The 21,167-nt window shown below is 57.2% G+C and overlaps 1 protein-coding gene across 7 annotated transcripts in view; it reads left to right on the top strand.

Moving 5' to 3' along the window:
- Positions 1-21,167, top strand: part of ZBTB46 (zinc finger and BTB domain containing 46) — a 62,805-nt gene that overhangs the window by 17,267 nt on the left and 24,371 nt on the right. For 5 of the 7 annotated variants that reach the window (XM_047746122.1, XM_047746121.1, XM_047746124.1 and 2 more), the window contains 2 exons: positions 8,198-9,166; positions 19,329-19,613. In XM_047746122.1, the coding sequence (XP_047602078.1) occupies positions 8,230-9,166; positions 19,329-19,613 (1,222 nt within the window). In that variant the 5' untranslated portion in view covers positions 8,198-8,229. Of the gene's footprint in view, positions 1-5,336; positions 5,746-6,558; positions 6,759-8,197; positions 9,167-19,328; positions 19,614-21,167 lie in introns of those variants that run through there. The other 2 variants (XM_047746127.1, XM_047746123.1) reach the window with 2 other exon arrangements.

Raw genomic sequence — 21,167 nt, 5'->3', positions numbered from 1 at the left:
GCAGAGAAAGTAAGGGGACTAGCATGTCCCCCATCGCCGGCGACGACCTGATGTGCGGGGAGTCCGGTCTGTAAAGACATTTCTCCTTGTGGGTGCCCTACCCTTGGCGTTTCAGAGCACAGGGACCATCGGAACAGCCCAGACTGTGGAAATAACATCCACATGCGGAGCTTGGAGCCAAATTTCAGGGCAGCCGATATCTGCCTGCGGATGCGCAGGGCTGGACAGAGGGCACCTTCCCCCTGGACAGAGGGCACCTTCCCCCAGGACGAGCTTGCTTCTCCTCTTGTCTGAGTGCCGTGTGGCCCTTGGTGGCCGTCCTTGGCAGACATGCACGGTGTGAGTGTGCGCAGCTGCCTAACACAGACGGCGGACCCACGTCTCCGCGCAGAGACCTCTTTTCTCCCTGGCCGGGTGGCCCGCATCCTCCTTGGGGACATCTGTCCCTGCGTCTCTGTTGTGTACGGACACCACCAGTCCTGTCGGACCAGGGCCCTCCTAGAGACCGCAGCTGAACCAACTGTACCTGTAACCGCCCCGCCCCGAGGAAGGCCGTGTGCTGAGGAAGGGGGGGTTAGGAGCCCAACAAATGAATTTTAGGGGACAAAAGCCACCGTACAACAGATGGTGACAAATGGGCCCAGGTTTGTACTTGAGCAAGGACAGAGGTCCAGTCGCCTTTACCGAAGTGTAGTTTACATATACCGACTGCAGCATTTAAAGTGTCTCTCAGGGGGTCTGCACACAGCGGGGGCACCGTCGCGGAGGACGCTGGCCGCGGCCCTGGCCCCGGGTTAGCTGGTGCACTCTGGGCCTCTGTAGAAGGCGGCATGCTCCCACGTGCTAGCCGTGCGTGGCGTCTGTCACTCCCCACTAGCCTCCGGAGATTCACGCATGTCTGAGAGAGTGACACTTAGGCACGGGGCTGGGGACACGTGGACGCCTTCCTGCTGAGTGTGTCCTTGGGTCGGGATGCGCCCCACTTCCCCGTGTCCCTGTGGACACACACGCGCGCTGTTGCTGGGTTTGGGGGTCACCCTGGCCGTGTCTGCGCAGGAGCCCTCACGGGGGCCGTGCTCCCAGACTTCTCGTCCTGACGCCTGTGTGGTCACTGTCGCCTGCATCTCCCTGAGGCCTGAGGAAGTTGACCACCTTCCCACTGTCTGCCAGCTCAGGTATCTTTCCTGTGATGTGGCTGTTCGAAATGTGGCGCATTTAAAAAAATCCCACCAAAATAACTCCAAGGGTGGTTTTGGTGTAATGAGGCTGGCCCAGACGTCTGTGGGGCCACCGTCTGTCCCCCATGGGGTTTCTGTGGGGCAGGTAGGCTCATGTGGCTTGGTTCTAGCACTGGAGCTGTCTTGCTCCCACTTTTAAACAGTATTTGTTAGATGACATTTAACAGAGAAACTTAAATAAGCTTAAATTGAGCTAAACCAACGCACGCAAATTTCAGGTTAGAGGTAAGAAGGTAAGGGAATGTCTCGGTTTGTGTGTGTGTTTGAGAAGGACACACATGCCTTACGAGTCATTCCAAATTAGACGTGGGCTTTTTTGGAGTGGGACTCAGTGACCAGCCCTGGGGGGTCCTGCCGGCTGGTGGGGCTGACCTGATGCTTGTTTGCTCGTAAAAAGGACCCCAGGTCTACCTTACGCCTGCTGTTGTGGGATCCAGTGGTCTTCCCAGTGACGCTCCTTGTGGATGAGAGGAGCAGGGGACCCCAGCCTGGTCCCTGAGCTTGGGACTCACAATGCGTCGAGCGACACGCATTCACGGCAGACTGCGTGGTTCTGGTGCCTTCCGAGGCGTTTGGGTTCTCCCTGTGCAGCACCAGCCGTCCCGTGACAGGCGGAATGAGTACGAATCGTACGTCTCCAACAGGACAACCTCTGCTGACAACCGGTGAGCAGGGCTTTCTGCTTGAGACCCCCTTACCTTCAGATCCTGGGAGGAGAAGGTTTTGGGATGTACTCCATAACTCCCCAGATGGCCAGAGATCGGGGCGCCCTGTACCAGTCCCTTAGGGAGCTGCCCGGCCCTCAGCATCCTGGACGCCCGAGTCAGAGCCGGCGGGGAGGAGGCTGGCAGGAGCCAGTTTCGGCGCTTGGGACGGAACGTGCTTTCTCTGTGTTGGCACCGTCGCATCCTCATCCTTTCCCTTCGGTTGCCACGCCGAGCTGTCCCTGGAGCCTGCACGGGGCAGCGGGATGGGCTTGGTTCTGAAGCTGGCCCCTTGCTGGCCGAGAGCTCGGTGTCTTTGAGCTTTGGGCGTCCTGGCAGGTCGGGGTCGCCGTCCATCTTCTCTGGAGGCTGCGGGGCTGGAAATGCCACCTGAGGATCACACTTATTGCCTCCCAGGGGACCCCCCTTCGTTGGGAGTCTGGGTGACTTGCACTGTCCACCGTGTCCCCAGTTGTCCATGCTAAGGGGTCCCAAGTCCGCATCAGTCCCCCAGCGCTGCTCAGGTGACGCTATCTCTGAAGTCTGGTCTGGAACGTGGATCCACGTTGGTCTGGTACCAAAGTGGTTCTGTTTATAAGTGATTCGGTCTGAAGCAGCATCTCTCAACAGCATCTCTCGATCAGCAAGCTCTCAGTGGGGAACCTGGAGGAGAAATAAGAACGCGAGTTTGGAAAACCAGGAGGGGAAGGGTGCAGCTTTGCGGGGTCCTCAGCTGCCAGACTGCTGATAGAGCGCCCACCTGCCCTGTGGCCTCACCCACCCTCAGACCTTGACCTCACAATGCTTGGCATCTGGACCACAGCTCCTCTTTGAAGGGCCCCGTACTCAGGAGGGCACCGCTCACGGGCCCTGGAATTCGTGAGCGTGGCCAGTGCTCCATGTAGCAGCACAGGTAATGCAGGGATGACGGGTCACCTGTCCACAGGTGTGTGTCCTCGGCCAGGCTGGTCTCCATGACCTGCTCTATGTCCCAAGGGCAGGTGCACTCTCCTTGCCCTCAGAGAGGAACCACCATGAGCAGGCTTTCATCTTAAGGCTGTATCTTACCTGGCCAGCCAGCCGTTACTCAACAGGACACCTGAGCTCCAGTGGGCGGGACTCCCAGGAGCCCTTACTGATGGGAGAGTATCAGCTTTGTAATGGAAATTCAGCTGTTCTCCTAAGGCTTCTTTGGGCTTCGATAGATTCCATGTACCCTTTTTAAAAATATATATATTTTATTCATTTATTTGAGAGAGAGCATGACCAGAGGCAGAGGGAGAAGCAGGCTCCCCACTGAGCAGGGAGCCCGATGCGGGGCTCCGTCCCAGGACCCCAGGATCATGACCTGAGCTGAAGGCAGACACTTAACTGAATGAGCCACCCAAGTGCCCCAGACCAACTCTGTGTACCCTTACTATTTTCATAGGAGACTCCTGTTTTAGACTCCCTCTCTTTTTAATGTACAAGTAACTTTTTCCCTAATGGAAATTGTACGGTTTTTCTACTACGAACTCTATGTAAAGTGCATAGCTGGTTCTTAAGCTGCCCAGACCGAGTAATAACTTATTTTACAGTTTTCCACAGAAGGTGAAATTATTTTAGAAATGCAAATCCTGGGGCGCCTGGTGCCTCAGTGGGTTAAGCGTCTGCTTTCAGCTCAGGTCATGATCCTGGAGTCCTGGGATCGAGCCCCGCATCAGGCTCCCTGCTCAGCGGGAAGCCTGCTTCTCCTTCTCCTGCTCCCCCTGCTTGTGTTCCCTCTCTCGCTGTGTCTCTCTCTCTCTCTCTGTGTCAAATAAATAAATAAATAAATAAAATCTTAAAAAAGAAATGCAGATCCTGTGAGGTAGTTGTTCCTTGTATAAAACGGCGTTTTGTTTCCTTTCCGTGGTTCGTCCCGACCCTTACAGGGTCTGTTTCCGTGGTGAGTAGAGACTTAGTATTCATACGGGAAACCAGGGGATGGCGCGTCCTGCTCCCTGATTGGAACGCAGGGCCCCGGGGCCGTTGATGCTCCCATCACATGGCCAGGAACCAGGTGCCACTTCTGTGGCCTCCAGGCATTAAACTGGCGCCTGTAGTTTCCATGGTGGTTTTCCTCAACTTGAAGCACCTCTCAGACCCTCCCTCGACGTGTGGTTACTCTGTGTCTGCAAAGTCGGGCTTGAGGAATGAAGTCACTCCTGAGTGGAACCCCTGTCCTTGTCACGCCCTTCTGTCCAGACTCAGACAGTGTGGGGTGGGGACCACACCTTGGTTTGTGACTCCCCTCCAGGGGCTCTGGGGCTCAAGGTCGAGAGCTGCTGGTGCCATCTGAGCATGTGACCCTTCCCCGCAGCCCATTCTGGACCTTCTTCCTGTTTCTCCTTCTTGGTGGCCAGGCCTCGTTGGGGACAGGTGTGGCTGCTGAGACCACAGGCAGCATGCAGAAGCAGCGTGCTAACTCCCGGCCTTCGATGCTGGGGCTGGCTGGGGCAGTGGCCCGGGTTCTGAGCTGCGTCCCAGAGCTTGGCCAGCCGGGACGAGGGAACAGGTGCTGGGGTCCCTGGGGCACCAGCTCTGCCAGTGCAGGTGCCTCCAGCAGGAAGGAGTGAGGAGGGTTGTGGAAGGCGCCTCAGACCCGGCCAGCTGAGGGAGATGAGGGCTGAGAGCCTTTCGCTCTCTAGCCTGTCTTCCTAGCCTGGGAATGGGAAACCGAATGACCAGTTTTCTCACTGGGCATTTCATGTCACTTCATTTCATTTCATTTATTTTTAAGAAATGAGACCTTTTATTTTTTAAGATTTTATTTATTTGACACAGAGAGAGCACGAGCAGGGGTAGGGGTAGAGGGAGAAACAGACTCCCTGCTGAACGGAGAGCCCGATGTGGGGCTTGATCCCAGGACCCCGAGATCATGACCTGAGCCGCCCAAGTGCCCCTAATTTTTATATATCTTAATCTCATTTCCACTAGAATATAAAGGTAACTAAAAATTAGAGTCTATGAACGTTAACATTTCCGTGAAAGCAGCAGCTACACAACGGTTATTAGGTGAATAGTGGAGGTTACCTGCTCACAGCAGTCAGCATATGTTCACGAACCCGACAGCCCAAAGTAGCCAAGACCGTGTTTTAGTAGAAGCTACAGACCTTTACTGTTCTTTTTTAGAGATGAAAGTATTACAGATAAAATCGAAATCCCCTGCGTTATACCCCCGTCCCACGCTTACCATCTCGCCTGCTAGATCCATCCCACTTCATGACTGTCGCGAGCACCGGGGCGCGGTGAGGCTTCCTCCGCTCATCCGAGTGAGGACGGCCGACGCGCTCCCTGAGTGTGCGCAGGCGCTCTCGAGAGGGCTCTGTACCTGCCGACTCGCTTAGTCTTCGTAATAACCAGGAGGTAAGTGGGATCACTACTTCCACTTTGCCCATGAGGAATTTGAGGTGCAGAGAGCTGCACCAAGGTCAGCTGCCCCAAGGTCACACAGCGAGTGGTGTGGAGCCGGTTCCCCAGCCGGCACCGCTGACTCCAGGTGGGGGCCGTGCCCGTGGACTCACTCCCAGGAAGCGGCCGCTGGGCCTCAGGAACATTAAGTCGGGTTGTTCTGGGCCGGTCCTTTTTGTGATTTCAACAGTGCTACCATCTGTTGCCCTTTGCGGCATGACGTCTTCATGAAACGTGTTTGGTGTTTATTCTCTTTGACAGGCGCAGGCCTGGTCTGTTTGTTTTAAGGCCCTGCGGTGCCTTTGGTGTGCTCGTGACACGGCTGTCTACGTTTCCTTTTATTTCTAGTTCACATCTCCCACCATGCATAGGTACAAAATGTATTTTGTGATGAAAATTTTAGTAACTTTTTTTTTTTAACCGTTGAAAGGTCGCGTTCCCGTGCGGTTGACCTACAGTGCTGTATTGGTGTCAGGCGTGCAGTACGCTGGTCCCTTACCCAGTGCTCATCTTCGTAAGTGCTGTTAATCCTGTCCCACCTACCCCTCCCCCTCCTCCTTGCTGCTGACCATCAGTGTGTCCTCTAGAGCTAAGAATCCTGTTTCTTGGGGCACCTCTGCCTTCGGCTCAGGTCCTGATCCCAGGGTCCTGGGATCAAGCCCGGCATTGGACTCTCTGCTCAGCGGGGAGCCAGCTTCCCTACCGCCCCCCGCCTGCCTCTCTGCCTGCTTGTGATCTTTCTATCCCTCTGTCAAATAAATAAGTACAATCTTAAAAAAAAAACAATCTTGTTTCTTGGTGTGTCTCCTTTTTCCCCTTTGTTCATCAGTTTTGTTTCTTAAATTCCACATGAGTGAAATCATGTGTGTTTGTCTTTCTTTGACTGCTTTGGCTTACGTTATACCCTCTAGCTCCGTCCCTGTCATTGTGAACAACAAGATTTCATTATTTCTCTGGCTGAGTAATATTCCTCCGTGTGTGTGTGTGTGGCACACCTTCTTTACCTGTTCATCTGTCTATGCACACTTGGGCGGCTTCCAAGTCTTGGCTATTGTGGACGTTGCGGCAGTAAACATAGGGGTGCGTGTATCCTTTCAAATTAGTGTTTTTGGGTCCTTTGGGTAGATACCCAGTAGTGGACTTGCTGGGTCATACAGTCGCTATGTTTTTTTTATCTTCTGAGGAGCCTCCATGCCATCTTCCAGAACCGCTGAACCAGTTTGCATTCCTGCCGACAGTGCACGAGGCTCCTTTTTCTCTGCACCCTTGACAACACCTCTTGGTTCTTGTGTTGCTGACTGGTGGGAGGCGGCACCTCATCCTGCTTGTGAGCTGCTTTCCCTGATGATTGACGTGGAGCGTCTTCCCGTGTCTGTGGCCATTTGTATGTCTTCTTCAGAGAAGTATCTGTTCGTGTCTTCTGCCCACTTTTAAATTGGATTATTTGGGTTTTGGGTGTTGAGTTGTGTAAGTTCTTTATGTAATTTAGATACTAACCTTCTGTGGGATGAGTCACTGCAAGTATTTTCTCCCATTCTTTTAGTTTGCCGGTTGTCTCCTTTGCTGTGCAGAAGCTTTCTGTTTTGATGTAATCCCAGCAGTTTATTTTTGCTTTTGTCTCCCTTGCCTGAAGGGACCCATCTAGAAAAATGTCACTACGACCAATGTCGGAGACATTACTGCCTATGCACTCTTTTCGGACTTTTATGCATTTAGGTGTCACATTCAGGTCCCCAGTCTGTTTTGAGTTTATTTATGTGTCTGGTGTAAGAGAGTGGTCCGGTTTCATTCTTCTGCATGTGGCCGTCCAGTTTTCCCAGCGCCGCTGGTTGGAAAGACAACCTTTCTTGTTCCTTTGCTGAAGATTAATTGACCATATAATTGTGGGTTCATTTCCGGGCTCTCTGTCCTGTTTCGCTGAGCTGTGTGTCTGTTTTGTGGCGGTCCTGTACTGTTTTGGTGACTGTGGCTCTGTAGTAGAACTTGATGTCTGGAACTGTGAAGCCTCCAGCTTTGCTTTTCTTTCTCAAGAGAAAACAGCCTTGTCTTTCTCCAAGATGCGAAGGGATGAGTGTGTCCTCCACCCCCAGGGCCTTGGGCTGTGACTGAATTTGGACATAATTGGTTAAGATGAAGTTTTTCTGGAGTAAGGTGTCCAATATGACCTGTGTCCTTAGAAGACGGGGACACGGAACATGGGCTCACAGGGAGAAGGTGAGAATGTAGAGGCAGAGACTGGGTGGTGATGCTTATGCGTCCAAGGATGGCCAATGACTGCCGGCCACCAGCAGAAGTGGGGACAGGTCTGGACATGCCCTCCCGCAGAGCCCTGGCGGGAGCTGGTCCACACCTCTGGCCTCTGGGCTGTGCGAGAATCCAGTTCTCCGGGCCTCCCGGTCTGGGCCCTGGGTTCTGGAAGCCTCCAGAAGCTAACAGTGGCCGCAGAGAGAACATGGCAGATAGACTAGGAGCCGGTTTCAGGAGGGCGCCGCAGCCGGGCGCCTGAGTCTCCCGGGCATCCCTGTTTATTTTTAAGGATGTGTCCTGAAGGATGCAGATAAGGCGCCCTTGGGATGTCACATCTGGGAAGAAAGTCGCTTGAGCTGCTCACTGGCACTGGCCGTTGGGAGCTGTGTGTAAGGTTCTGCTCCTGGGCTGTGCCAGTGGTCAGCCTCGAGCCCGGAAACTCCCTGCGGACGGCTGCTGAGGTTCCCCACCCAGAGGCCACCCTGCGGCCAGGCTCCCCGGGACACTGCTGTGCCGGAACTCCGCAGGCGCGTGGGTGTCGAGCGCATGGCTAACTCGCGTGTTCTTGCCCCGCAGAGTCTGCGGAACAGCACCACCAAGACTTCCAGATGAACAACCGGAAGGAAGACATGGAAATCGCGTCCCACTACCGGCACCTGCTCCGCGAGCTCAACGAGCAGAGGCAGCATGGCGTCCTGTGTGACGTGTGTGTCGTGGTGGAGGGCAAGGTCTTCAAGGCCCACAAGAACGTCCTGCTCGGCAGTAGCCGCTACTTCAAGACGCTTTACTGCCAGGTGCAGAAGACGTCGGACCAGGCTACGGTCACGCACTTGGACATCGTCACGGCCCAGGGCTTCAAGGCCATCATCGACTTCATGTACTCGGCCCACCTGGCCCTCACCAGCAGGAATGTCATCGAGGTGATGTCCGCGGCCAGCTTCCTGCAGATGACGGACATCGTGCAGGCCTGTCACGACTTCATCAAGGCCGCGCTGGACATCAGCATCAAGCCAGATGCCTCAGATGAGCTTGCGGAGTTTGAGATCGGCGCCCCCCCCGGCAGCGGCACGGACGCGCTGATCTCGGCCGTGATGGCCGGAAGGAGCATCTCGCCGTGGCTGGCCCGGCGCACGAGCCCCGCCAATTCCTCCGGAGACTCGGCCATCGCCAGCTGCCACGAGGGGGGCAGCAGCTACGGGAAGGAGGACCAGGAGCCCAAGGCCGACGGTCCTGATGACATTGCCTCGCAGTCGCTGTGGCCGGGCGACGTGGGCTACGGGTCTCTGCGCGTCAAGGAAGAGCAGATTTCGCCGTCTCACTACGGAGGGAGCGAGCTTACCTCCGCCAGGGATGGCCCGATGCAGAACCCTTTCTCCGAGCAGGCGGGAGGCGACAGCTGGCAGCCCGCAGGTCGGAGGAAGAATCGGAAAAACAAGGAGACGGTCCGGCACATCACGCAGCAAGTGGAGGACGATAGCCGGGCCGGCTCCCCCGTGGCCTCCTTCCTTCCGACGTCCGGGTGGCCGTTCAGCAGCCGAGACTCAAGTAAGCCTTTCGTTTTTTCTGGGCCGGAGCGAGAGCCTGTCGCCCTGTGCATCAGTGGCCCTTGGCCGCTTGTTCTGTAGGTGAAGCCGCACCTTCCAGGCTCCGCCGGTGCCTCCCTGCAGGGCCGTCTCCGGTCGCGGGAGACGGGTCCAAGTGCATGGAGTCGGACTTTGGGGACCCCAGCCATACGATGCCCGTGTCCCAGGCCCACGGGGCCCACCTGAGGTGGGGCTTCTCTAATGCTGAGGGGTCAGCGGCTGGAAAAGGGGGGTGACGCCTGGCATGGGGTCAGCTTGAAGGGTCCACTTTCCTTCTTAGAGGAGAGCCTTTCGTAAATACCGGGGAGGGGACCTTCATCTTAAAAGATTAAACGTTAAAATATTAAAAGGTGGGAGAGTGCTTCCGATGAGATGACGTGAAGGTGGAACCTCTTAGGCCCTTGCCGTCCGCGGCCTCCATCTGGTTTTCTGTCGCAGCCATGGGTCTTGCTCATAGTTGGGGACGTTGATCAAACCGTGACAGGCCCGTGTTCCGCCCCTGCCGAGACCTGGCTTGACCGGGGGGCACCCGAAGACCTCTGGCAGTAAAGCGTTCCTCGCAGTGAGGGTGTCTCCCTGTTTCCAACCAGGGCGGCTGCGGTGGTCCAGGCTAACAGACATGTCATCGTCTTGCTGTTGCGGGACATTACCGAACAATGAGCCCCCCCCTCGGCCCCGCGTCCGGCCCCCCCGTGAGGGTCAGTGGGCTCTAGGCTTAGCCTTGCTGGGTTGGTCCCCAGTCTGGACGACAGTTCTGTGTCTGTCTCCCAGATGAGGGGGCAGCAAACCAGACAGTTACTGAAATACCAGGTGCCTTCCCTGGTGCTGAGCTCATGAGGATGGCTGCTGCCTCCCCCGCCCTGGGGAGAAGGGGGCGCGGGTTCTCTCCAGCCCCTGGTGCGGTGAGTGCGGAGGGGTGAGGAGTGGCGTCCGGCAGAACAGAGTTGGCTCAGAGCAGGGTGGGGACGTCGCGGCAAGTTCTTGTCCTGGGGAGGGCCCTCCAGGAAGGCCGGAAATCGTCTGGAACGTGGGAGTGGACAGAGCTGAAGGCAGCAAACTGGGGTAATGGTCCTGAAAAAATGTCACAGATACTAAGCATCCTGTCCTCTGATGGCCAGGCGGGTGGGAGGTCCCTGGACGAGCCTGGGCTCCGGCTCCCTGCTTTCGATATGCTAGCTCTTATTATCGTGGCGAGATACGTATGTCATAACCACTGCTTTTTTAACCCTTTCCAAGTGTGTAATTTATCAGCATTAAATACAAGCACATTGTTACACAACCGTCGTTACTGTTCATCTTCAAAAGGGTTCCGTCATCCTGAACTGAGACTCTGTGCCCATTAAGCAGTACCTCCTCGAGATGCACGTAGCCTGCGTTATTCTCTCTGTCCCTGTGTGTCCCAGACCCTGAGCACACAGCCATACCCTTGTCTATTCAGGTTTTCCACCTCAGACTGTCCTGGGCACTCTAGGACAGAGGCGGCATCCCTGACCCCCATCCACTGGATACTGGCAACAACTCGTCTCCAAGTTTGGTGACAACCAAAAGTGTGTCCAGGCATTGTAAATGTCGCTGACGGGCAGCACCCTACAGCTCCTGGAGTTTAGCCCAGCTGAGACAGTGGAGCTGATCGCAAAGCCGCCTGTTGCTGCCAGCCGTCGGCAAGGAGGGTGCACTCCGTGTGCCCCAGACCCAGTTTCCACTCTCACCAGCTCTGATTCAACTCTGAGAGGCAGCAGCCCCTGGCAGATTACTTAAGGACAGATGCTCTGTGTGGCACCTTCTGGAGCGGTCAGGGCCACAGTCCTGTCCTGGGACACCTGCCTGGTGGCTGTCAGCCGCCCAGTGGGCTAGGATGCTGGAGGCCGTGCAGTTTGAGGGCCCATCAGCACAGTAAAGAATGCTCGCTCCTCCGGCCTGTGGGTTTGAGGGTTTAAATGCAGTTGTCAAGCAGAAGGTGTTTTTAGAATCCAACAAGTGATCTCGGCTGCGTACTTTTGTTAATGTCTTAAATCTCTTGGGTTACCAAGGCAACCGTGAACCGCTTCTGTTAGATTATTCTGAGTTGCAAAGACAAGGACATGAGGTTGTAGGCTCGCATAGGATGGCTTCTGCCTGCTGTGGTGGTCGTTTCCTCCTCCATCCTGGCCCTGGAGCTGGCGTGGAAGTGGGAATTGAGACCCCCTTGGAGGTCAGTTTGTTTTCACCAAGTATCTATTACCTCTTAGCAGAGTGTTTTAACTTCTCATCCTATTTATAGGAGAAAGGGCCCCATTCCAAGGGAGTGTGTCAGGTGGTAAGTGCAGATTGTTTGGGGGCTCAGTACAGACGCACGGGGAGCCAGCTCTGAGCCCAGGACTGCCGGCCCTGCCCTTCTCTGCGTCTGCACCTTGTGATTCTGAGCCTGTTGGCATTTAAGAGTGACTTTTCCATGGGGTGCCAGGGCGGCTCAGTGGGTGAAGCCTCTGCCTTCGGCTCAGGTCATGATCTCAGGGTCCTGGGATCAAGCCCCGCATCCATCAGGCTCTCTGCTCAGTGGGGAGCCTGCTTCCTCCTCTCTCTCTGCCTGCCTCTCTGCCTACTTGTGATCTCTCTCTGTCACATAAATAAATAAAATCTTTTTTTAAAAAAGTGACTTTTCCAAGCAAAAGGCCAGGAGCATTTTAACCTAGTGGCTTCCAAGAAAGCGTCCGTTGAAATTTACTTCTGCGTTCCAGCAGTTTGTCCGCATGACAGCTCCATAAAGTTGTGACCAGACCCGCGTTCCTTCTGCTTGTCCTCCTTGGGCCCTGGCTGCCCCCCTTTGTGCGCGATCCCAAGATGGCCCCAGGCCCCCGATGAGATGGATCTGTAGGTGCTGGTTCAGCAGCCGATACGGGAAGAACCCAGATGCTTGTCCTAATGTCCCATGTTCCTAAAAGGTTTGAGAACAGGAGTTCTGTAGCTAGAACAAAATGCGTGGGTTTTGTAAAGTAAATGTTGATGCCTAAATTTTTGTAAAGTTGGATCTTGACCTACTGTGATTTTTAAGAACATGCTGGACCCACAGGACAGCTTCCGGGGAAGGTGGTCTCTGTAGGCTCCCAGCCGGCTCTACATGCCCTCGGGGCCTCCTGCCTGCGTAGGGGGGCAAGTGTGCTCTCTCAGGCTTGGGGAGTCCACGCGGGGGCCGAGGTAGGAGCTGCCGAGTGGGCTGTGTGACGGGGGAGTCTGTAGTCTGCGCACGGGCGCCGTCCTGAAACACAGGAGGGCTCGGCCGGATTCGCCCAAGGAATGGGGAAGCTTGTGAGTTTGGGCTGAGCCGTGGGTCGGGTCCGTGAATGACTGGAGACGTGAAGCCTGAACAGGGTGCCTGGCACCCAGCGCGTTACGCCCTGGGGACCCTGCACACCTCTGCAGGCGGCTGCCTTGCCACCGATGCCGCAGCGGACGGGATCCCGTCTCTTAAGCAAAGGCATCTTGCTAGGTATTTGTGTTTCGGGGGCAAAGAGCCTGAATGAAAAGTGACACCACGGCTTTGTGGGGCTGGGACTGGGCCCTGTTCCTGCAGTCGGAGCTTCCCCCTTGTCACCCCCTCTGCCCCCATCGTCTCCTCAAAAGTTCGAGCTCAGTCGCAGACCGGAGATGTCTTCCCTCAGGTACGACCAGAGTTCTGCGGGATCCGTTCCGGCTCACCGTGTTGCTGTCCGTTGGTGGCAGCTGGGGACCCGACAGAGACAGCGGCCCTCTTTGATGGAGCACTGGCTGAATGAGGAACACAGGGGCCCTAGTGGGAGCCCCGGCCGCCGAGAGGAGAGGTCGAGCGGTGTCCTTTGTCTGGGCCGGGAGAGTGGGACGCTCTGGTGACAGAAACGGCCGCCGAATCCGGGTGTCCAGAGCTGGGCCCTGGTGGGAAGGGCCCGCGGGTGGATTGGCGCCGGGGGCTGTGCCTGTGATTCCCAGCTCATCTGCGCTCGAATCGTCGTCCTGGCGGAGGGTCCCGCGACCTCGGCTTTGCAGAGCTGGGCAGCTTCTCGTCCCACCCCAAGAAAAGCACTTCCTTCGCGCCCGCATTTTCTAGAACGTCGAGTTCATGACGTCTGTGAAGGGCTCTTGCGGACATCTAGTGCCGCCCCCGGTTCCTCCAGGTGCAGAGACGGAGGCTGGGGGCTGCGGGGCAGCTGGTCCCTGGGGGGCCCCGCAGAGCCCGCAGGACGCCGCACCCGGAGCAAGCCCTGCAGAAGAGCTGGGGTGTTGGGGGTTGGTGCGGGACAAGCAGGCCCCGTGGTGAGCCCATCAGGCTGGAGCGGGAGGATGAGGCGCTTCTGGAAGCCCCGTGAGCCGGGCAGCCCTCCGGGCGCTGACGACGGCGAGCACAGTGAGGGCTCGGGCTCAGGACCCTAAAGCCCGGCTCGCAGGGAAGAGCTCAGTGGACTGTGTGTGAGCCGCCGTGGCTGCCGCTTTGCTGAGCAGCACTGGGATGTGTCCTTGCGGGGAGTGTGAGCACCGCGTTGTGCTCCAGGGTTGTGGCGCGGGGAGCCCTCTGCGGGTTCTGAGCTAGCGTGCCGGTGTGGGAGCCAGCCTTCAGGGCTTCAAGGTTGGTCCACAGGTGGGCAGCCGTCTCGCTGGATCGTTTTGATTTGAACTTGAAGGCTCGTCTCTTTAACCGAGTGCTTATTTTCTTTTGGGGTTTGTAGACCGTGACAGTGATGCCCCGGAGGGTCTTCTGACTTGGGGCGGGAGCCAAAGCCTGCGGCTGCCTGCGTCCTGGTGCCCGCCCAGTGAGAAGGGGTTTGGTTATGCCGGAGTCTTCAGGGTGAGACCATGTGCATACATAAATGATACACATATGTGAGAGCACAGCTTGTGAACCTCCACTGAAATGGAGATTTTTTTTAAAGACTATTTATTTATTTATTTATTTGACAGACAGAGATCACAAGTAGGCAGAGAGGCAGGCAGAGAGAGAGGAGGAAGCAGGCTCCCCACTGAGCAGAGAGCCCGATGCGGGGCTCGATCCCAGGACCCTGGGATCATGACCTGAGCCGAAGGCAGAGGCTTTAACCCACTGAGCCACCCAGGTGCCCCCTTTCTTCCTATTTCTTGAAGTATAACATACATACAGTAAACTGTACAGATTTTGAGTTTGAATAATTTTTTGTTTTTCTCCTTAACATTTTATTGGGGAAATATTGACACTTAGAGAGAAGTTGAAAAAAAAAGAAAACGAGCCCTCCTGCTGCTGAGGTTCCCCACTTAACACTGTGCTTTATTGTGAGTGAACGCTTCCCGTCCCCGAAACCCCGTCTTACCCCTCCCTGCATTTCCCAGCACCTGGGAGGAGTCAGGACACGTCCTCCCAAAAAAGTCCGGTGAGCCTTTCGACAGCGTTCAGTCTGTGTTTCCACCTGGCAGGTCCCTTCGCCCGCCACCGCACACCCACCCCCGGTGTGCCTCTCGAGTCCCGACAACCGCGTGTCACCCCCGCAGCCGAGCCCCTGACTCTTGCCGCCGCGGCTCTGCGCTGCCTGCGCGGCCCTAACCCTCCAGACGAAGCCACGTGCGCGCCCGTGCCCCCAGCCGTCCACAGCTGCAGGCTCTGCTGAGTGTCCCGTGCCCGGACCGCTGCCGGTGTTCATCCAGACCCTTGTCAGCTGACTTCGGGGCAGGACCGGCGTTTGCTATGATGCGCAGGGCTTCCGTGGACGTCGTCGGCAAGCCTGCGTGCGGACGAGTGTTTTCATTTCTCTCGAGCACATACCTGGGGGTGCGGTGGCTGGGTCACGGCGGGGGTGGTGACTGCAGTTTCATAAGGAACTGCCGGACCTTGCGCCGCGTGTCTGCACCCCCGCCTCTGCCTCGTGTGAGGAATTTTGGCTGCCCCCGCCCGAGCTCTGCCTGCTGTCCTTTCCACCCGAACCACCCCAGTGGGTGAGTCTGATGAGCTCGGACACATGCACACACCTCGGTCCTCGGAGAGAGAAACTTCCGTGGCCGGGAGCGGCCCCGCCCGCCCTTTCTGCTCCCGGGCCACCCCTCCCAGCCACGCCAGCCCCGCCACCCGCGCAGCCCGGATGCCACGCGCGCTCTCCGTCCCGCTCGTTTCATTTAACTTCCGTTTTCCCGTTTTGAGGCGAGTGCCGAGGAGGGACGCACTGTACGGAATAACACAGAGGGGCCCTGCGTCCCCCGAGGCCATTTCCCCAAGGTTGACGTCTTACAGAAGGCCCTCACTGCCACCACCCACGTCTGGACACTGACATGGTCCACGGACCTCAGCCACCACAGGGGCCACCGAGGACCCCGGGGTCACGACGGCCCCCCTGGGCAGCTGCTAATCTGCCGGAATGTCTGTGGGTTTCCGCGTGTTTTGAGGTTTGCCCGCATTGTCCTGGGGGTCACTGAATCCCGCTTCCGGCCAGGTTCCGGCCTCTGGCTGTGACCCATGGTGTGGACTCCTTCACCCATCGGTGGCCGCTGTGGCTCTTTGGGGGCCTTCTGGCGCGACAAGTGTGCCGCGGCGATGTCCAGGGATGTCTGTGCACACGTGAGTTTCGAGTTTCTTGGGTGAGCTCACGGGGCCACGACTGCCGGGGCTCTAAGCTCACGCCGGCTCGTGCGACGTCCCCTCCGCCTCACATGGTCGCCAACGTGCTGTTCGCTTCTCCACTTGGAAGCGCTCTGGAGGGCGTGGAGTGACCTCTCCTGCGTTCGCCTTCCTTCTCTCAGGCGGGCCCTGTCGCTCCTTCCGTGTGGTTGTCGCTGTTCCCCGCGTCTTTCTTCGTCAGGGTCCGACCGGGTGGCTTGTGCTGGTGTCGAAGCCGTGTCCGCTGCGACGAGCTGCTGTCCACCCTCTGCTGTCCCGTCCATTCGCGCGCTCACCCCGCGTCTCGGGCCGGGTGGGGCGTGCCCGGGCGTTCTGATGGCCAGGCCCTTGGCAGGGGTGTGACTTGCAAACTCTTCCTGTCCTGGCATCACATGTTCATGTAACATGGTTTCTGGAGGAGCTTCCCGTGTACACGCCGATGAAGCCCAACTTGCGAGCTCTTTTCTTTCCTGGCTCCTGTGTTTTGTGTCCCATCCCAGCACTCCCCGCCACGGTCTTGCTGGAAGCGTCACGGGTTTGGGTGTGATGTGTAGGTCTGTGGTTCACGCTGATTTCTGTGTGCACATGTTCTGGTACTGTTTGCCTGAAACCTGACTTTTACCCATTGAATCACTTTGCTGACCACATAGTTAGCAAGGCAATCAATTCATTTATCTATTTATTCAATTCTATGTATATATATTTCAACTAAGGAGGATTTATGGAATGATGTGGAAGCTTTTCAATAGTTAAGAAAGTGAGGAAACTTGATTTGAACTTCGATAAAGAAACATGGCATCTTAGACACAGAGAATACATTCTACACACATAAAGTGAGAAAGTCAAAGTTGGGTGAAATGCGTACTTCATCTTTCTGAATTGGGTTATGCCCCATTTGGGTCTGATCTGGCCTGGAAGCACCTGGTGGGGACGGGGACGTGTGCCCCCGCAGTGCACACTCTCCAAAAGCTTCCGTGTGTTCTTTGCACAGTGCACACACCGGGCACCTGTTTGGCGGACTAGGCTGAGCAGGCTCAGGCTGAGCAGGGTCAGGGTCAGGCTATGACTTCCATGCAGATGTTTCCAAATACACCTCGTGGGCACTTTAAAGAATCGTGAAGAGTGGAGATTTGGGGAAACGTGAGAAATGGGGTGCCCCAAGGACACTCTGGTTGTGAGGTCAGCGCCCTCCCCCCTGCCTTCCTCTGGCCCCCTGGCGGCCTCCCTCCATGGACAGTGCCGTCCCCCAGACCCTGGCGCTCACATGGCCGGAACAGAGCCTTTCCTGTCCCAAATCTGCTCACACCCTGCTTTGCCACTAACACGGCCTGACTAGTTTGAGCGTTTAAAAAATTTTCCTTATTTTAATTATAATCTTTTCTGCTTTTCAACCAAAGACTGTGAGCTAAATTTTCAAGTGTTATGATGTATCATTTAGGATGTGAGAAATCACGTCGTAATGTATCACAGGACGTGAGAAAAAACACCGTAATCACCTCCAGAGTGAAATCTGTATGTTTATGTTGACAGACGTCGGTATTGTTGACTCTGTCTGTCTCATGTATCACATGGAGGTCGCATCGGCAGGTGAGCCCGAGTGCCTTGCCCTTGCCCCCGTGCCTGGCGTGTGTTTTTTTCTGGCTGCCACATACATGTGTGACCGCTCTCACGTGGTGTCCCTTTCTCTCAGGGGCAGGGTCTTCCTGTCCAGAGGAAGTACGGCCTGTGTGCACATGTGTGTGCAAGTGGTGTGTGCCGCGAGCAGCCGTGCTGGCCTGTGCACAGCCTGTGTACACGTATGTATATGAGCGAGCGCATGTGAGCCTGTACACAAGTGTGCGGTGCACGTCTGATGCACAAGTGAGTGTTTGGAATTCAGCCCATTCTTCAGACGTGGGATTGGATACTTTTGTAAACATAGGAGAGGCTCGGGCAGGCAGCCTCCTGGACAGAACCTCCCGCACACGCGAGGCTCGGCCCGAGGCTGGGACTTGGATTCGAAGGGTGGTTTGTGTGAGGGAGGCACAGGGTTGCCTGGACGTCTGTCCGGGACGCTGCTGTGCAATTCATAAGAAGGGTGAGCAGCCTTTGCAGGAGCTACCTGGGCCTTGGGTTCCGTCCACGTGGTAGCAAGGCCGCACTCACTCCTTCCCACGCTGAGCAAGAGTCCCCGGAGAGGACGGACCACCCTGCTTGCTCGCTGTCCCCCGACATTGGGGTTGTTCCTCTTCCTGGTGTGGATACGCCGTGTGTTCGCCGTTCTTGGGCACGAACGCCTCCGAGGGGGCCGGTGGTTACTGTGTCTGGTCTCTTGAGGACATGTCACCCTGTCCCCCGCAGCTGCACCCCTGGACGTTCTACCAACAGTAGAGGAGGTTTCAGCGCCTTTACGTCCTTATCAGGACGCCACAAGACGCCCTTGTGAGCGTCTGCCTGGTCCAATGGATTCTGGCCACGCTGGTGGGTGTGAAGTGGCCTCTCACGGGTTCGAGGAGCGTGTCCCTGATGGCCGATGGTGTCGGACATGGCTCACTGGTCATTTCTGTGTCTTCTCTGAATGAGTATCTCTCAGGTCCTTTGCCCGTTTTAAAGCCAGGTTATTTTTCTTTTTAGTGAGTTGTGAGTGTTCTTTATATATTCCGAATAGGATTTCATATCGGATGTATGATTTGTGGATATTTTTATGGGTGGTCTTCTCTCTCCCTTCCTTTCCTTTCCCTCTTCTTTCCGTCCCTTCCTCCCTTCTCTTCTCCCTCCTCCCTTCTTTCCTCCACACTCCCTCCCCCTCCCCCCTTCCTTCCTCCTCTCTCCTTCATTTTTTTTAAAAGATTTTATTTATTTATTTATTTGACAGAAAGAGACACAGCGAGAGAGGGAACCCAAGCAGAAGGAGGGGGAGAAGCAGGGTTCCCACCGAGCAGGGAGCCCGATGTAGGGCCCAATCCCAGGACCTTGAGATCATGACCCGAGCCAAAGGCAGACACTTAACAACTGAGCCACCCAGGTGCCCCTCTTCCCTTCATTGTAAGTGAGCTCCACACCCAGTGCTGAGCCCAGGACCCTGAGGTCTCGTGTCCCCCACGGCCCGACTGAGCCTGTCTTCTTCTCCTCGTCTTGAGCGGGCCTTTGAGGCAGAGACGTGTTTCCTTTCCACCAAGCTTATCTCTTGTGGGGCCGGTGGTTTCGGCGTCCTGTCTGAGAGCCCGCTGCCCAAGCTGAGAGCGGGCAGACTTTCTAAGAGTTTTGTAGGTTTAGCTCTTCTCTTTGGTCGTTGATCCATTTTGAGTCAGGCTTCTCCGAGGGATAGAAGTCCCGTGGGCGCTGTGCCTCTGGCTCTCAGCCGAGAGCAGAGATCTGAGCAGGTCCTCGTCCTCCTGTGGGGGGAGGGCGCCCCCATCATGCTGAGTGGAGCCCCCACCGGAGGCCGTCCCGGGGCAGGGGAGGGGCGTCGGTGGGCAGGACGGGGCACCGGGTGGTCAGGAGGCTCGTCACCTCAGCTGCCCCTAGATGAGGTTTCCCCACCGAGGGTCCGAGAATGACCTGCTGCTTCCCCCCACAGATGCGGACTTGACGGTCACGGAAGCCAGCGGCACGGACAGCCGCGGGGAGAGGGCCGAGCTCTTCGGCCACATGGACGAGGGTCTCCTGGGAGGAGAAGCCAGCTACCTGGGCCCGCCCCTGACCCCGGAGAAAGAGGAAGCCCTGCACCAGGCCACCGCGGTGGCCAACCTGCGGGCAGCACTCATGAGCAAGAACAGCCTGCTGTCCCTCAAGGCCGACGTGCTCGGGGATGACAGTTCCCTGCTGCTGGACTACCTGCCCAAAGGCACCCACTCCCTGTCCCGTAAGTGCTTGGGGAGCGGCGGGAGCGGCGGGGGCTGGTGGGGGATCTGTGGGGAGCCAGACCAGGGCGGGAGGTGGCAGGTGGCTCATGGTGGCCGGCGGCTGACGTGTGGCTCGCACAGTGAGTGCTCGAGGCACTCGCCCCAAATCAGGCATCTGAACCGGAAACGTCGTCAAGCTCAGGCATGCAGGGCCTCTGTGCGAAGGGACAGGCGCGGGCTCCCTCTGCTGGCCTCGGCCGCCTCCGTGCCCGTCACCGCCTCCCCCACCCCGCTGCGGGAGCGAGGGGCGCATCCTTGCTTTGTCTGCCCGGGCTCCTGCCGCCTCCAGCCCATGTCCCCGGCGGAGTCTCGCCTGGCTCCCGGCCAACCCCGGTTTGCGGGAGCCGATGACTGACAGAGAAGCGGCCAGAGGTACAAGCAGCCGCCCAGCGCCCCCCACCCCGGCTTTCTGCCCCTCACGACACACAAGGGCATTGGAGGGCCCGGGAGCCCGCAGGGCCCCAGCTGAGCGCAGGCCGGACGCTCTGAAGACCTCGTCCGGCTCGCGCCTGGACCGCCATCCCCGGAGACGCGCGCTGTTCGCTGGCTGCTCACCGCGGGCGCTGGAGGGAGCGAGGCGCGAGGGCCCCGCGGGTGCAAGCGTGCGGTCGCGGCAGCCGCCGTGGCCGCGGTGGTACCCTGACCCCCACTGGAGGAAGCGAGGCTCCCGTGCTACAGGCTTGGAAGGGCTTCTCTGCTTTCGTCTCGCTCTGATTAAAGACAACAGCGGCAGTTTTCTTGCAAGTGTATTTCCATGAGCACTGAGGGCCCCTAAATTTCAGTGTCGGAGTGACGCAGTTTGCTCGTGGCTAGTAAAGACACGGGTGGGACCAGTGCTTCTGTTCCTTCATTTCCCGCACGTCCTCAAGAGCCCGGCCGCGGCCCGAGCAGCCTGGACAGCGTGCGCAGTTCCCGGGGCTCAGCTGTGAAGTCAGGCCCCACGCGGAGCACCTCGCGGACGGGCTGCCCGGCTCGGGCCTTCAGAGACGTGTTGGGGCCGCGTTGCCCCAGCTGAACAGTGCATCCCGCAGCTGTTGGGGGTTTAGGACAAACTGGTGTCTGTGAACCTCGAACGCTTGTCCCCAAGTGCCGGTTCTGCTCCCACGGCCTGCCGCCCTGAGGTTGTGCTGCCTGCCGGCCGGGGCTAATGGGCTGCCGCGGACCCGGGGCTCTGGGGGGCCGGCAGGCAGCTTCTGTGCTCTCCTGCGGGGTGCCCGTGTGGACACCACTGGGAATTTGTGGCTGTGTGGAGAGGTGGGGGCCCGCTTGTTCAGTCCCCCATAACACGCCGAACGCACGTGGGAGCACCATGCGTCACGGGCTGCAGGATAGACCAGTGCCCACCTCTGCCGTCAAGGGTGACTTTGGGATGAAGGGTGATTTTCTTTTCTTTTCTTTTCTTTTTTTTAATATTTTATTTATTCATTTGACAGAGATCACAAGTAGGCAGAGAGGCAGGCAGAGAGAGAGGAAGAGAGGAGGAAGCAGGCTCCCCGCCGAGCAGAGAGCCCGAT

The sequence above is a fragment of the Lutra lutra genome, chromosome 9 (assembly GCF_902655055.1).
Source record: "Lutra lutra chromosome 9, mLutLut1.2, whole genome shotgun sequence".
Classification (NCBI taxonomy): Eukaryota; Metazoa; Chordata; class Mammalia; order Carnivora; family Mustelidae; genus Lutra; species Lutra lutra.
Note: the sequence above shows the minus strand (reverse complement) of the source record. Positions and strands in the feature narration are given on the sequence as shown.